This window comes from Vipera berus (genome assembly GCF_964194415.1).
Source record: "Vipera berus genome assembly, chromosome: 12".
NCBI lineage: Eukaryota > Metazoa > Chordata > Lepidosauria > Squamata > Viperidae > Vipera > Vipera berus.
This window is the reverse complement of record NC_138215.1, coordinates 10,390,762-10,408,034: the sequence shown is the minus strand read 5'-3', so window position 1 is coordinate 10,408,034 and position 17,273 is coordinate 10,390,762. Positions and strand designations below refer to the sequence as shown.

The window sequence follows — 17,273 nt, the reverse complement described above, 5'->3', positions numbered from 1 at the left end:
GTTGGAGAATTTGCAATTATTGGCTTGTCCCATATTTTAGTTATATAGAAAGAGTTCTATGGTAAAAAAAAAATTTCCCAGTTAGCTCTCTTCATGTAGAGAATTTTTAGCATGTGTGAAAGTGTTCTTTTCTCTCCCAACATCCTTCAGCCTTTCTCCTGTTATTTCCCAACACGGTCACTTACCTTCATCTGTTAATGACTCCATGGATTCATTTACCCGGCTGATTTTATTCAAGGAGTCCGTTGATTGGGAGAGAAATTTCCGCGTGTGAAGGATACTTTCGTCATTTCCGACACTGGCAGGACAAGAAATGGGGAAAACAAAAGTCACCTACTGAGAAGCAGGGGTGTCCACCCCAAGCCACATTCAACATCAAAAGGAGACACCATGTTATAATTGGGCAAATGGTATGATTACATAATTTGTGTCTGATGCATTAATGATATCTGGCGCAACAATCTTCCTTCCTTCTTTCCTTCTTTCCTTCTTTCCTTCTTTCCTTCTTTCCTTCCTTCCTTCCTTCCTTCCTTCCTTCCTTCCTTCCTTTGTTCCTCCCTCCCTCTTTTTCTTTCTTTCTCTTTCTTTCTTTCTCTCTCCCTCTCCCTCTCTCTCTCTCTCTTTCTTTCTTTCTTATTTAGAAATTTAGACATTTTAAATTAAATCAATTGATACAGCCACCAATCTCACTAATGTGATTCTGGGCAGTTAACGAAGATGAAAAAGTGCAATGTAATGTCAATATAAAGATACATAGTCATGTATGCGTACAGACACATACATGATGAACACTGCACCATTTGTGCAATGAACAGAGGAAGGGGTCTTTTGTACACTGAGCAAGATCAATAACACCTCTTGCTCAAATCCTCTCCTCCAAGATCTTTCAAGTGGAAAAGGTAAACCCTGAATCTGCAATCCTTCTTCCCACAGGCTTCACTTGTTCAATCTTCAGCATCACCGATCACACACACGTGTTAAACGGAATTCCCCCACCACCCCCTACAAAAAGCAAGCCCACAAACACACAAGTCCTTACCCAGCAATGTTCTGAATGGAAACGCTCTTTGAAAGAGACAGGTTCTGCTGGGATCGCCTACTATTGAACACTGAAGTTGTAATGTTCTCGTCAGGAGCAAGGATCGCTGATCTGGGTCTCTCTTTTGGCTGAGAAGCTGCAGGGAAAACAACCGACAGATTCAGTGGTCAGGTTCAGTTCAGGATCTGGACTATCGCCAATCAAAGCCGACGCCAGCCAGACCAGAGCACAACTTGAAAAGAAGTAGGGCAAGACTGGAAGAGGTGGAGAGACCTGGCCTATGGAATCGCCAAAAGTCAAGACACAGCTGAATGGATAACATCTTTATCATCATGATTTGGAGTTTGTTTGAAAAAGTCACAATTTGTTTTCTTAATTAAGAAACATGCCCCCTTTTCCCCAGTTGTTTTGAAACATCTGAATTTAACAGAGCATGTTTATAAAGACTAGCTGAATACAGAACAAAATGGCAAGGTTTGAGAAACTTGCACCAAGAAATTTAAAAAAAATAGATACTCACTCTTATTTCTCATAATTACTGTGGGCAATGAAGAAGTATCATGAGGCTGAAGACCGCTTGGGTTTTTCTGGAGCTGAAGTAAAAAAAAAAAGATTAGAATAACATTGTTATAATATAAATTCCATTCACACCTCATGCCAAGCCAAGGTTTCAGAGTGGTTTGGCTGGGTTATATAACAAATTTAAGATATCAACAACCATGGTTTGTGAATCACAATGAGTGTTTCATGCCACAAACATCAAGATAAGGCCTATCAGACTCGTGTATGAGAATTCAAAATGTACATCGAGTATTTTGTATCTCAATCCCTCTTAGAAGAAAAATCCTTTGAAATAGTTGAGGGGTCAAAGAATTGAAGCCCTTCCACAATCGTACAATCTCCATACAGATAGGAAATTGTTTTAAGTGACCCTAGATTAAACTCTCCTTGCATTTAAAATATATCTATATATTTCTGCTATCTAAATGTTTCTACCCTTCAACATACTAGAAATTTCAGGTGGATGTTAAATGCATCTCCTAAGTGGACTCCAAAATACTACAGCTCTTCAAGAGTGTTTTGTTCTCCGGATATAGAATAGAACATCAGATCTACTGATGCTAGCAGTTACATAGACGGGCCTGAGCAAATCAAGTTTATGACAGATTTATTGCAAATAAATCATAGTAAAGAAGAAGAATTCAAGTTGGGCAGTTGCGGTAACTGGTTGCAACAGAGGGAGCGAGTAAAAGAGCTCAGAGGCACAAATGAAATAAGTGAAAATAAATCTACGTATCTTCCTTCTCCTCCTTGCACCACAATCACAATGAGCCACACAGCAGTTATGAAGTGGATTTGGATAGAATGATCACAATAGCAATAATAGGATTATTATTGCATCTTGAGATGGAATAACAGGATTCCTGACACTAACCTTGAACTATTGGAAGTCCTAGCCACAGTGAAACAGAAGCTTGCTTGGGTTTTTTTTTTTGCCTGCAACCAAGAAGGCTAGAAAAATATTTTAGAGAAAACAACAACACACTGCTGATATTTCAGAGCCCTAATGAGCCTGCATATGTGAAAACTGGAGGGTTTTTTTCCCCATTGGCAAGTTACAACCGCATATTTTCAGATATACACACAGATCCGTGCATGTGAATATACTGAAGAAAAAAAACACCTAGAAGAATACTTACTTTCATTTTGACCTTGGCACAAGAAGCCACGCTCTCTTTGCAGCCTTTATGGACCATGGCACTACAATCTGGGGAAAACAAAGGGCACACCTTCAATGTGTAGCCAACGAGAAAGTCAGCCATCATGCAGAGCTCATATTCCCATTCAGTGCATCTCATCATTCATAAGTGCAACTTCCTCTGATGGAAAGTAGCGATAAAGACAGCTACTACGGCTTTCTCCCCCCCCCCCCCCCCCGGACTTTCTCTGAGCCCACTTAAAATTTTCTTTACAATCTTTAATCTTGAAACCCACAGCATGAGTTATTAGTAAGTCCTGTAAGTTCTTGACCAGATTCCCACCGAGAATTTCTTTAGAAACAGGCGGTGGTCAGCTCCTGCATCCAGAATATAAGAGGTAACAGCAATGTGGAAATTCTGACAGATGTAGCAATGAAGATTAATGGAAATGGGTTCCAAATCCAACTGGATGCTCCTCAGATCTCTTCCTAGATAGTTTTTCCTAGGCACAAACCCAGGCAATCAACAGGGGTGATCTTTGTAGCTTTCTTTCATCCTTGGTGGTGCAGTGGCTGGTGGCACAATGGTCACAATGCAATATTGCAGGCTTAACTCTGCCCACAGCCTGGAGTTTGATCCTGATGGAGCTCAGGGTCGACTCAGCCTTCTATCCTTCCGAGCTTGGGAAAATGAAGACCCAGACTGTTGGGGGCAACAGAGAGTGCTGTAAAGCACTGTGGGGCAGTATATAAATCTAACTGCTATTGCTACCCCATAGAGAACACAAGAACTGGTCTGGTTTGAGTACTCCATTGTGCTGTTGTATTAAGCAACCTTTTTAGGATGCAGCCTCGTCTTTCTTCTCCAATGGCAGAAACGCAAAGACCGGGTTGAAATCTTTGGCCTCCTTTTTGGGGGAACGTGTGGGGTTATTTCATGGGAAAGGATTACGTTAAGCAATCCAGAATGCTCACAGAAGCAGCAATTTGCACTAGCCAGACAAAAAGGAGGATATTATCCAAGTATAGATAGGAATCATTTAGTCAGGTCATGTTACGTTTACACTATGCCCCTGAGAGAAAGGATTTCATTCAAAATGCACCAAACTTTTATGCAGGAAAATATGTTCCTGTCCTTTTTTGTGGTTGCCCTCTTTTTTGTAGCTATTGACATAGGTTGTCTGTCTGTCTGTCTGTCTGTCTCTCTCTCTCATATATGTATGTTTGTATGTATGTATGTATGTATGTATGTATGTATGTATGTATGTATAACAAAAAATTAAAGGGAGACTTCTCCCCATATTTGGGTCGACAGGGTGCATCAAAAAAATACATACATACATACATACATGTGTGTGTGTGTGTGTGTGTGTGTCTGCACCATCTATCTATCTATCTATCTATCTATCTATCTATCTATCTATCTATCTATCTATCTATCTATCTATCTATCTATCTCCTATCTATCCATCATCTATATATCTAGCCAATGACTCTGGGCAATGCACAATTAAAAAAATATTTCATTTATTTATCTAATTTACTGGCCTCCCATCTTACCACAGGGTAATTGTAGTGTAATAATATATTACAATTAAAATGCTAAAACATTTCAAAAGAATAAAAAAACCAACAGAAACCTCCAAACTAAATACACTTAGCAGTTGAGATATTTAGCCAGATAGCAATACATCCAGGAAACTGGGCCCTTGACACATTCACCACCCCAGGCGTGGGAACACAGTCACATTTTTCAGGGCCTTATGAAAGACTAACTGGATTGGGGCCATTCTAATCTCCTCCAAGGGAAGCTGTTCTACAGAACAGGGGCCACCGTGGAAAAAGCCTGTCTTCTGTCTTCCTTGCCAGCCAACACACTTTGGCTGATGGGATCTGTAGTGTACTCATTCGAATCCTAACGATTAGCTGATCTCTTCAACTGAATCTTCCAAACTTTGCACCAATTCGTCCACAAGCATCTTAACCACCGTTTCAACTTGTGACATTGCGTTGCTGTCCCACCTCATCAAGGCGGCCCTCCTCTCAAGAGGAAAGCAAACAGCGCTGGACTCTTCCTACAGTTGTGTGTTTGGGCAACAGGAAAACCTGTGATAAGCTGACCTTTAACACTCACTCTTGTTTTCCCTTAGTCAATACTAGTTAAGTGGAAAGTTCAGGTTCCCAAAGCAGGAATTTCTCCTTGAAGGCAAGATGATCTGGTTTCAGTTTTCTAAACCTGAAGTGGCACATATGGAGGGGAAATACTACATTGAGTCATTATCCAGAAACACAACTCACATATAGACACATCACTGCTTAAACAGAATATATATAGATTCTGTTTAATGACTGAAAAGAAAAACCTCTGTAATAACCAGGAAAGGTCAGAATTCTTTAACAGAATTGTATAAGGGAACTTCCTCCATCCTTCCTACATACACTGATTTACCCCAGAGAAATATACTAACAACAACAACAACAACATTGATGATGATGATGACGACAAGTGTATTTTACTAGACCATGAATGGAAGTATGAAAACATTTCCCCCAAATATTCACTTCACTTTATGGTAGTTTAGTATTGTTTTAATTATCACCAAAAATATATTCTGAAATAAATTGAATATTTTGTCTGTTTGTGCAAATCAATCTATTAAAGGATTAAAAGATTAAATTACCAAAGCAAAAGGGCTAAAAATGAACACTATGTTTCAGAAATTAAATTAACCAACCTACTTGGCCAGTAGGTAATAAGAAAATCAAAAGGAGAATGTTAATATAAATTTGGATGAAAACTGACAGATTAAATTAATAATAAATGTAATGTGATACTCATAAACCAATATGAGAAAATCAGACAGCAGGGCCCAGAAGCATTCCGGGAAGATTAAGATGGTGGCATCCATTTTGGTGTTGATTTCTGGTGCCTGCAGTTATACTACAAAGACTTGGAAATGTATTTAAGGTGCATAGCTAAATTTTTTTAATTCCATTTATATCCCGCCCTTCTCTGAAGACTCAGGGCGGCTTACAAGCTTAGCAGTAGCCTTCATTCTATGTATATGCCTGCTTGTTAGGGCTTTCACACACACCCCAAGCGGCATTATTACAAAGTCAGCTTATTGCCCCCAACAATCTGGGTCCTCATTTTACCTACCTCGGAAGGATGGAAGGCTGAGTCAACCTTGAGCCTGGTGGGACTCGAACCTGCACTAATTGCAGGCAGCTGGTGTTACTTAAGGAGGCATTAGCCCACTGCTCCACCAAGGCTCTAAATGTCTATGGAGATTCTCAATGATCCAGGTCATAGTTATCCTAACAATGCTTTTTTCACGAGGCAACTGGACTTTCTTGTTTTTCTTTGAAGACCTTTCACTTCTCATCCCAGAAGCTTCTTCAGCTCTGACTGGAGGGTGGGGAATGACAGGATTTATATTCTATGACCAGCTGTCTGCAAGGAATATAAATCCTTCCATTCCCCACCATCCAGTCAGAGCTTAAGAAGCTTCTTGGATGAGAAGCAAAACGTCTTCAAAGAAAAACAAGAAAATCCAGTTGCCTCCTGAAAAAGCACATTTGGGATAACCATGACCTGGATGACTGAGAATCTCCATAGACGTTTCTCTTCTCTTCTCGTCTCTTCTCTTCTCTTCTTTCTCTTCCTCTTCTCTTTTCCTATTCTTATTCCTATTCCTATACCATTCAAGTTCAAAGTGATCTGTCATTGTTCCAGATTCTCCTACCATTGTACTCTCTCTTTAGTATCAAAAGGGCAACAGTGGTGATAACTTTATACACCTAATTGTTATCAGAAATATCTTCTATTAGCTATTCACTCTGGTGTGCAAAGCAGAAAAAAAAGTCACTCACTTGCACAGACAAATGAATCCTTGTTGAAAGGCTTGAGACAGTGGTAACAACTGATGGGGCCCACAGTTGAGATGGCACTGAAGAGATGGCCATTTAGTATCTTGTTATCTTTGTCCTTTTCCTTGGCGTCTTTGTCCCGTTCCTTCAATTTCTCTTTCTCTTTCTCTTTTTCCTAAAAAAGAAGAAGTGGAAGGAGGACATCGATAACATAGAATTATCTATCTATCTATCTATCTATCTATCTATCTATCTATCTATCTATCTATCTATCTATCATCTATCTATCTATCTATCTATCTATCTATCTATCTATCTATCTATCTATCTATCTATCTATCTAAAACAACGTTCCTTCACGTGCAAGGAAGAATGTATTCAAGGACAACATCATCAAGAAATGAGTTCCATATGCCAAAGACACAGGCAGTTATCCTCCACCTTAATGTTCCCCAAGTCAACAATGAGTCATTGGCTGCAGACACCTAGGGCATCCCGGTGACCTAGGCCATCAATATGTAGGAACATCATAAATTACCTTATCCTGAGTCAGAACTGTAGCTCGGAATTCTGTGGCAGCAGATATGTAGGGTTTCAGGCGGGAACTTTCCCAACCTTTGGTAAAAAACCTGCGAGTTCAAACAGTGTGTTCTATCACCAAACTTTGTGTACTTCGAGAAGAGATTATTCTACTCTGGTTTGAGAACTGGGCTCTACAACCCTGTGGGTTAAACCTTTGAGGTTAAGAGCCAGGAAGAAGAAAGGCTACCTGGGTTTTCCTCCTGCCTACGCTTGAAACTATAGCATCTGAGACAAGGTAGCTCCCTCAATTCCTTTAAATAACCCTTTCAATCAAGAAAGTTAAAAACAACAACAACAACAACAATCTTCCTTAGTTAAAACAAGCTTCCTGCAAAGACAGTTTCCTAAGAAGAATGAAATAATGTGATAATACTGGTAGTCCTAGAGACTTAACGACCACCATGTCTCTTGCTAAGTGGGATAGTTGTTAAATGAATTTTGCCCCATTTTTAACCACCTTTCTCGCCACAGCTGTTAAGTGAATCACTGCAGTTGTGAAGTTAGTTAACACGGTTGTTAACTGAATCAAGCTTTCCCCCATTGACTTGGCTTGTCAGAAGGTCGCAAAGGGGGATCACGTGACCCCGGGACACGGCAACCGGCATAAGTATGAGTCAGTTGCCAAGCATCTGAATTTTGATCACGTGACCACGGGGCACGCTGCAACGGTCGTAAGTGTAGAAAATGATCGTAAGTCGCTTTTCCCAGGGCCGTTGCACCTTTGAACGGTCACTAAAATGGCCAGGTTAAGGAGGAATTGCTAGTAAACTGATTCAAAATAAGTAGTTGCAACTTTCAATTGTGCAAACACTCCCTTGGAAAAAACGTTTTATTACAGAATCACATACGTTAAGCATTGAAGTTAAAAAACCAAAAAAGCTGGTCACTGCAACCTCCTCCTTAGACAAGCTTTCCTTTAAAACACCCCTACAGCTCAGCTGCAAGCCAGGTCGGCAGGTGGCCCTGGGAATCGCAATCCCCAGACAAAGTGAGAGGTGAAGAATGTCCTAAAGATGGCCGAGGGAGGGCCATCTCAGTCTGTGTTTTCCAAGTCATGATCTAGGGATTCCTAGAGTTCTTCAGGAGGTTCAAGGTGATCTTCCAACTTAGGACTAATGGATTCTCCATATTATTTTAATGTTCTTGGGCTGATCAAATTAGCCCTCCACTTTGTCAACAGTCAGAACAATTAATCGGTGGAACAACCTGCTTCCAGAAGTGGTGAATGCTCCAACACTGGAAGTTTTTAAGAAGAGACTGGACAACCATTTGTCTGGAATGGTATTGGATTTCCTGCCTGAGCAGCGGGTTGGACTAGATGACCTCCAAGCTCCCTTCCAACTATTCTATTCTATTCTATTCTATTCTATTCTATTCTATTCTATTCTATTCTATTCTATTCTATTCTATTCTATTCTATTCTATTCTATTCTATTCTATTCTATTCTATTCTATTCTATTCTATTCTATTCTATTCCCATTCTCATTCCTATTCCAGTCTATTCTATTCTATTCTATTCTATTCTATTCCGGATCCCCCTCCTATTTGCATGGGGATTACAAAAATGATCAGTTACAGCAGTCACCTTCATAAAACAACTGCCTGCCGTAACCATCACCAACACCACTTCCTATATTCTTGGGGAGGGGGGAGTCCTTTAAGTCAGTCCCGGCTGTTTCCTTGCTTTCACAAGTGCTTTGTCCTTGCCTGCTTCTTCCTAGGACTGACCTAGGATGTCTAATTCCCACCCCAGCCCCACCCAACCCCAGCCCCAAAAAAGCTGAGAGCAGAACTCATGGTCTCCTGATTTCTAGCCTGTTGCCTTTATCCACTAAAACAAGCCGGCTTTCTACATTTTTGTTTTGTTTTGTTTACTACATGGTGAAAACAGCAATCAGACAGTTAAAGTCAGGATGGTTGGAGATGGCACAAGTAGAAAGAAGATGGAGATGACAGCTGATGCAATTCTGCTCACGAGGAAAGGCTCTTAGTCCCCTGGGTAATACATGCAAATACAAGTATGTATTTGGTATGTAGGATTGCACACACACACTCTCTCTCTTTCTCTCGGCAGAAGACAAAGGCTTTGCTTTCAGAGGCTGAGCACATACCTACAGCTTTGACTGTAGCCCCTCAGGGCAGTCTTATTTGTTTTTATGGTGTGCGTTCTAAAATGAAAAGAAAAAAACCCCACACACAACCCACTGGGTAGTCACCAGTGTTGCAACTGACCAGTCTACAGCTGCAATATTTCTTTGAAGTGTGCTTAGCACGAAAGAAACCTCATGAAATTTCATGGGCTTCATTTCAAGTCAACATAAGCATGGTTTGGGCTGCTTTAACATCTACTCTATTTTCACTCTTGCACACAATTTCCCCCCCCCCCTAGTATTCCCAAGTCTCTTGCCTCCAAAGCCATAGTTACTTGGAAGAACAACCCAAGCAGACAGCAAGTGAGGATAGCTGGTTGGTTGCAGCGAAGCTGAGAATGGCCGGAAATAACTTAGTGGGGCATGTTAGACTCTGGCACTATTTCTTAGCTAGCAACCACCGAAACTCACCTCCCTACCAATTATGCGAGAGTCCTTCAACAGAGGCTTGGTTGAGTGAAGACCATCTTCTCTAGAAATGACAAAGGCCAGGGATAGGCAACCTTGGCTCTTTTATGACTCGTGGACTTCAACTCCCAGAATTCCTGAGCCAGCCACAGACAGACCACTAACATGGAGAAACTCCATGGCCAAAGGTTGCCTTCCGTACAATGAAATTCAGCCCAGTAAAATCAACATAATATTGAGAGCAGCTCAATGCCTGTGCTTTTTTATTGTCATTAGCAGTTTTTGACATGCAAATTGGGACCTAAAACTCATACAGCTTAGAGCAACATGTTTCATCTAGTGAGACTTTACGCACACTTGAGGAAACATTCAATGGCCCAATGGTTTCCTAATTAATATGCGCAGCTTGGTGACTAAAGCACAAAGCGGAACGTCTTTTTAAAAAGAAAAAAGAAAAACGTCAGCCGTGAATTTAATTGCTTCATATACAGTTCTATGTCACTGACCTGTTGACTAAGCTACAACTGGCAGGATTGACACATGTTGCTATGTCCTGAACCACGGCTGACATCACTGTCAATCCCTGGGTTCATACAACGTCTTAAACGAAAACATTACAATTTAGTTATTTGCCTGCCTAACGTAGAAAGCAGAGCTTGATTCCTTGGTCCCTCTATCAAGCTCCCCGTCTTCCCTAATATTATTTCTTTCTTTTATTATCTCTTTTATTTCTTTCATTTTTCTTAAAAACAATGAATAGGAAGTCAGAATGCCACAAGACAAAGCCCTAATCTTAAGCACAGCACTTAGCAATAGCATGTAGACTTATATACCGCTTCACAATGCTTTACAGCCCTCTCTGAGCGATTTACAGAGTCAGCCTGTTGCCCCCAACAATCTGGGTTCTCATTTTACCGACCTCGGAAGGATGGAAGGCTGAGTCAACCTTGAGCCCTGTCAGGATCGAACTCCTGGCAGTGGGGAAGAGTTAGCTTGCAATACTGCATTTGAACCATTGCATCACCATGGGACTTACAGCATGGCCTGTATTTCCAACTCTGGGACTCACAATGATCATATCGTACTCAAGACAGCTTAGAAAATCACAACAAAAAATAACCACAATATAGGTAGCTGGAAAGTCCAGGAAAAACAAAGTTAAAAAAAACCCCTAATACTCGAATCATTCCATAACTCCCATTCAACAGAAGATCCAGTTTTTAAGTGATCACGGTTCAAGCTGGAAGCCATGTGAATATCAGGGGGAAACTGTTCCAGAGAGCAAGCAGAGAAGAACCACCAGATCCTGGGTGCCACCAGATAAGAGTTCGATGGATGTGATCTGGAACCCCAGCATGAAAAAATAAAATGGCGGACATCTGACACTCATTTGCCATCTGAGGTAATTTGTGATTGGCCCCTGATGACAAACAGACCATATTCTCAACAATCCAGGGGGAAAGAATCAACTTTCCAGGCTTATCAACTTTCCCAGGTCCTGAGATGTTCTTCAGAAATACCGTTTAGGTTACACAGTATGTCCTCCAGTTTTTGCTTGTCCCCATTTCTTTTCTTTCAGTTCTTAAATTGGATTGGGCCTGTTCTTCTTAGGCATTTCTTTTCCGTAAAGTGGCATGAAAATATTTTTACACACAATTCCTCTGAACCAAACATTTCTGCATATCCCTTTACCCCAGAAATGTGCCACTGCAGGCAGCCTTCCCTTAAAATAGTGCATTTTTGTGCCTCACGTTTGCTAAGGTGCGTATTTTAATGCACAATTTTTCTTTATGCAGTATTATTTTACTAAGAGAGGAGAACACTTGTAGCTCAGGGTTGAAATGAGGTTGAAATGAAATGGTATTATTTCTTTAGTTGAACAAAATCATCATGTTTTGGAATGGTGCGCATTTGCACACAGTGAGAAGCACAAAAGGTTCTAAGACTGTCATCAAATGGGAAATGTATTCCATTTCTCTTCTGAGGTGAGGAATGAGAAAGTCTTCTTCAAAAATGCCCCCCCCACTTATGAAACATGTGCTCCACCTGCTTTTCCCTTCCCTTTAAAACTTTTATATATTTTTAGCTTTTTTTTTTTAACAGGGAGGTCTGAGGCCTGAGTGTGTCCCATCTCCAGGTTGTGTTAACAACCACTAGCTGTGACATTTTTCTCAGCTGCTGTGTATTTTAACTTGTTTTCCATTTATTTTAAGATTGCTCGCAACCCAGAATCATTTGAAGAGTTGGGCAGTCATAAACGGAATAAAGTAAGCAAAGCCATCTCTCACGGATGAAGCAGAGAAAACACGCGCCAGAATTTTCTTTTACTTTACTTCAAATATCTGCATTAGACTAGGATTCTAGTATTTCTGTGTTTTGACAAATCCTTTCTATGCTCTTTGATTATTTTTACTGTTTTCAAAATGCTATCTCTGTCAACTGCTTAGATGACTTAAAAATCTAATAAATAAAAATGATAATCAATGCAGTTTAACAAGAAGACAAGGACCCAGATTGTTGGGGGCAATTAAGCTGACTTTGTAAAAATGCCGCTTGGGGGTGTGTGTGAAAGCCCTAATAAGCAGGCATATACATAGAATGAAGGCTACTGCTAAGCTTGTAAGCCGCCCTGAGTCTTCGGAGAAGGGCGGGATATTAATGGAATTAAAATTAATTAATTAATTAATTAATATAAGGAGATTAGTGTGCTCTGAGAACAAGGCTGTGTGAATGCAAAGCATGTTAAATCTATCGCTTCCTTTTGATGTCTAAATGCATAAAAATATTTGGCTGCTTCGTTTGACTCTTAACCCTCTCATCAAGAAAAACAGAGTTCACTCAACAAGTTATTTCTAGTTCTTCAGCCGTCCTCCTGTCCAGTGAAATGAATTTACAACTGACATTTTGAAGAAAAGGTCCTGTTTTGAAGAAAAACACCGTATAATTGTTTTGATTTGATTAGTTTGATTAGAAAGACAGAGAGCTACCCTAAGCAGATTGAGTCAGAAAACAGGAAATGGTATTTTCACGGATGTGAAAAGTACAACTATAAAGGCTGGGGGGAAAAACCCACAGTGCTACAATAATTTGGGTGAACCACATAAGAAATATACAGAAATTAATCTTCTCCACCCTGGGAAAGGTAGCAGAGCAGCAGGATGCCAAGCTAGAATGAAAAACAAGGATGGCAGCTAGTCTAGCCTAAACTTCTCACCAACATCTGAGCACCAACTGATGCAATCCAGACTAATCAACCAGGCCTTTCCTGACCCCCACTGCGCTGTCCCCACTAATCCTCACTACCCAAGCCAAGGTAGAAGTTTACCTCCGAGTGGAACCGTCCAGTCAGTTTCACTGTTATATGGGGCACGTCAGAAAATCGATGCCATTTGAGGGACATGCTGCCCAACGTCTGTGCAAGGGAATCTGCCCAACACCTATCCATCCATCACATTAGAGATAAAACAACCCCAAGCAACGATCCTGCTCAGCTGCTCAGTCTGCTGTCATAAAAGGAAGTCAGAAACAAGTTGAGCAAGAGGGAAGGCAGAGGGGAGGGGAGAAGGAAGATCTGCTTCTTCTGAGCTTCCTCAAAGAACACATTAACCCTTCAGGCACTGGAGATTCAAAGCTGAAGCATTCTTGGGATATTGAAGTGACCCAAAAGAGTTAGGGACATTTGGGAAGCAACACAAGGGGATGCTGGACATTTCTCTCTCTCTCTCTCTCTCTCTCTCTCTTTCTGCTAGTTGGCATTTCCAAGAGTCAAATGTTAAAGCAGAAGAGATGGTTCACGCTTGTCTTCCAGGAGACACAGATTCATTTATAAGACTTAAACAGCTGTGTTTTTAAGGCAGCAGAAGTTCTAACAGGGTTAGAAACTTCCTGTTTTGCTTCCTATTTCAAGATTTTTTTTTTGGCTATCTCTTTTAAACAAAAATGGGGAAAAAAAGAGAAGACGAGGAAAGTTAAATACCCTTCCACACCTCTGAGATAAACTTGTATGCAACAGTTTTAAAGGTGAAAATCTCCTTTCCAGGTGAGAAAGGTAAAACTCCATCCTAATCAAAAAATACTGACAACAGAGAACTTCTGGATCTAGAGCAGGATCCAGAAATAGGGAAGAGAGTGCCAGTCAAAAGTAGAAGCTGGTGGATGAAGTTCTCCCCAAACCATGATTGGGACAAGGCATATTGGGATTAGTCACCCCAGTGCTCTTCCCTTGGAGATACCTTTGTCATTGAAATTTTCAATCTATCAGTCTTTATTAGTCACAGGCCAGCAAATAAAATCCTTAAAACAATAATAGTGGTAAAAAAATAAACATTAAAGTCAGACAGAATAGTACATTGCGATTGACGGTAAACTAACAGTGGACAGTTGCCAGTTTGCCTAATTTTACATACAGCATAGCAGAATTTAGCCACATTCAGAGAAACTACTTCATACTGATCTGATAACAGTAGTTCCATGTAAAAAAAGGTCATATTTTCCATATATTTTATTAGGTAAGGTGTTATACATCGAGTCCATGAGTCCTTACAGAAGATGCAGAATAGCAAGACATGAGCTATGCTTTCAACGGCTCCTTGTCCACAGGGGCACAAACTCAGCTCCTACAGTATTTTTGTATTGGGTCTTTGCAATTTTCAAAAGCCTGGGTTGATGTTTTAGGAATTGAGCCTCAGCACATCTGGACACACCAGTATGTCAAAAATCATCTCGAGGGCACTGCTGTCCAACAGCTAAATCCAGGGATCTTCAAACTTGGCCCTTTTATGACTTGTGGACTTCAACTTCCAGAATTCCTCCGCCAGCGTGCCTGGCTGAGAAATTCTGGGAGTTGAAGTCCACGAGTCATATAAGGGCTGAGTTTGAAGACTCCTGGCTAAATCCATCTCAAGGGCATTGTTGTCCAATGGCTAAGCGATCTACATATCCTGTCATAGCTTAGCCACTCTAGTAATTGTGCATGCATAATTTAATTTTGTTCATCATTTTATTCATCACTTGCACATCTTCAAATTAATTATAAATTAATTATAAATATAAATTAATTTATATTTTGATACACATTCTATATGCTGATGTTTGTAAATTCTATGACTAATGCTGCATTCTGTTATGCCATATGAAATAAATAAATAAATAATATGTAAATATTGTTTACGTCTATGTGTCTATATTATACTATACTATACATTATATTATGGGACCCGAGACAATTCATCTTCGCTCCAGGCAGTCCATGGAAGCCAAAAGGTGGATGGACATCCATAGCCTACATCTTTCTCTTCATCCTTGAAGTAGTTGAAAAGTCATGCCATCAGAGAAGACGACTGAAAGAAGACTGTTTTTAACTGCCCATCTAAAAGACTGTGCCCTGAAGATTATTTCTTCCGGTTTACTGAATGTTCTCTCCAAAGAAATAATCTACCCAAATCAAGAAAAATGACAGCTGCCTAGGAACAGATGCTTTGAAATGGGGAAAATTGCTATTCCGGCTATTTGATCTATCCACAGACAGAGGAACTTCAAAACACTCATAAAATTTAAATGGGTGCCCACAAGCAGTGAGTTTCCCTTGCACAATTGTCAAGCTGTGTTGTAACCATACAAAAAGGAGGAAAAAAAGGGGGGGCGGGGATAGTACATCAAAACAGATTTCTTCAAAAACTGGTGTGCCACAACGGCATGTAAATCCATCAAGTAAAGGAACCACCTGACTGGATTAAGGATTTGATGGAGTGGAATTTTACTGGGAGCTGCCCAGGGTTGTCTATATATAAATAACCAAAATAAAATGAATTTTCCCATTAAGAATTTGCCTTCCTTTTTAGAAATGAGAGGTGAAGAGTAGCTCCAGTGAGGAGAGTTCTGGCTAGGATGTGAAAGCCAGAACTACATGAAGTTTTTTGGGTGTTGTTTTTTTTTTGCATTTTAATCTGTTTATCCAAAGAGTTTTTTGGATGATTTTCTTTTAAATATAAAGGCAGGCCTCTATAACGATGAATGAAAGATCACAATAAAAGTGTGCTACTTTTTTCCAGAAAAAGCATTTTTTTAAAAAAATTGCTTTTTAAAAATACCGGTAAGTTGGAATGCTATCTAATCGCTACAAGGGAAAAGAAAGATCTTATGAACAAGATTCCAGTTCTAGCTGTACAGTCATAGGGTAAGGGAATATCTACCTCTATCAGAGAAAAAATACTGATATAATGCAATGGTCTGGTTTTCTGAACTTCTAAAACACTCCTGCCAAACAGAATTTTCCCTGCCCATTCTCAGAAGAACAAGCTACATTCAGCTCACTCTTGACATTTCACTTTCTGAGTACAAATACGAGAAAAGTGGTATTTTCTGAGTATGCAACATAAAAATTCAGTCAATATTTATTTATTTAATTGATTGAAACATAAAAATTGAAGTTGAAGATTCTACAGAAAACACTTTATCCATTCACTAAAGCACTTTTCTGGCTGTAACTTGGCTGGGTTTTGATCAAGACACCTGCCTCTTCATACAACTTAGAACAGAGTGAAAGTGTATGTTTGATGCCTTATTACGATGTATGCAATTTACCTCATCCTTATCAGTCCCCTTGTGACCTAATTACCTCATTATGCAAATGTTGCAAATGGACCCAAATTATGGGATTGATACAAACGATGATTGAATAAAAAATGCCAACAGCCAAATCCCAAAAATGGGATTTCTTCTTAAACTGAAGAAAGTTGGGATAAGGAGCAGCTGAGTTTTATGCAAGAAGAATTGTGGACTCTCCCCCAGACAGCAGTTATTGCATGCTGAACTTTTGGGATAGTAAAGGCCTTTTATCCTTGGTTCCAGCTGTTAGATTTCAGGTTATGGGTAAAAAAAAAAAAGCAAAACTATTCCACCAAATTTGCTCATTCTGATATAATCTCAAAGGAAAGGTCCAGAGCTGAGGTCTCAGTTTAAACATTAGTGCTACTCAAGATAAACAAAAATAGACTACACCGATAAGATTGGACTCAAATAACATGCTAAATCATAATATTGTTTGTTTTTCAAGTAGATGTTAACACAGTCAACAGCAATTTGCTTAATTAATCATGTTTATATAAACCAAGACTTAGAGAAACCAATCTATTGCTTTAAGAGTTCCTTATGTGCATTTTTGTGCTGGCAATAGTGAATAGAATAGAATAGAATAGAATAGAATAGAATAGAATAGAATAGAATAGAATAGAATAGAATAGAATAGAATAGAATAGAATAGAATAGAATAGAATAGAAAATATGGAATGGAATGGAATGGAATGGAATGGAATAGAATAGAATAGAATAGAATAGAATAGAATAGAATAGAATAGAATAGAATAGAATAGAATAGAATAGAATTCAGAATAGAATAGAATAGAATAGAATAGAATAGAATAGAATAGAATAGAATAGAATAGAATAGAATAGAATAGAATTCAGAATAGAATAGAATAGAATAGAATAGAATAGAATAGAATAGAATAGAATAGAATAGAATAG

At 39.5% G+C, this 17,273-nt stretch overlaps 1 protein-coding gene across 2 annotated transcripts in view; it reads right to left on the bottom strand.

Moving 5' to 3' along the window:
• AKAP13 (A-kinase anchoring protein 13) overlaps positions 1-17,273 on the bottom strand; it is a 242,544-nt gene that overhangs the window by 26,328 nt on the left and 198,943 nt on the right. For both annotated transcript variants that reach the window (XM_081337518.1, XM_081337519.1), the window contains 5 exons: positions 6,612-6,783; positions 2,740-2,807; positions 1,560-1,632; positions 1,040-1,175; positions 186-298 (listed from right to left, as the gene is read on the bottom strand). In XM_081337518.1, coding sequence (XP_081193644.1) covers positions 186-298; positions 1,040-1,175; positions 1,560-1,632; positions 2,740-2,807; positions 6,612-6,783 — 562 coding nt within the window. The remainder of the gene's footprint in view (positions 1-185; positions 299-1,039; positions 1,176-1,559; positions 1,633-2,739; positions 2,808-6,611; positions 6,784-17,273) is intronic.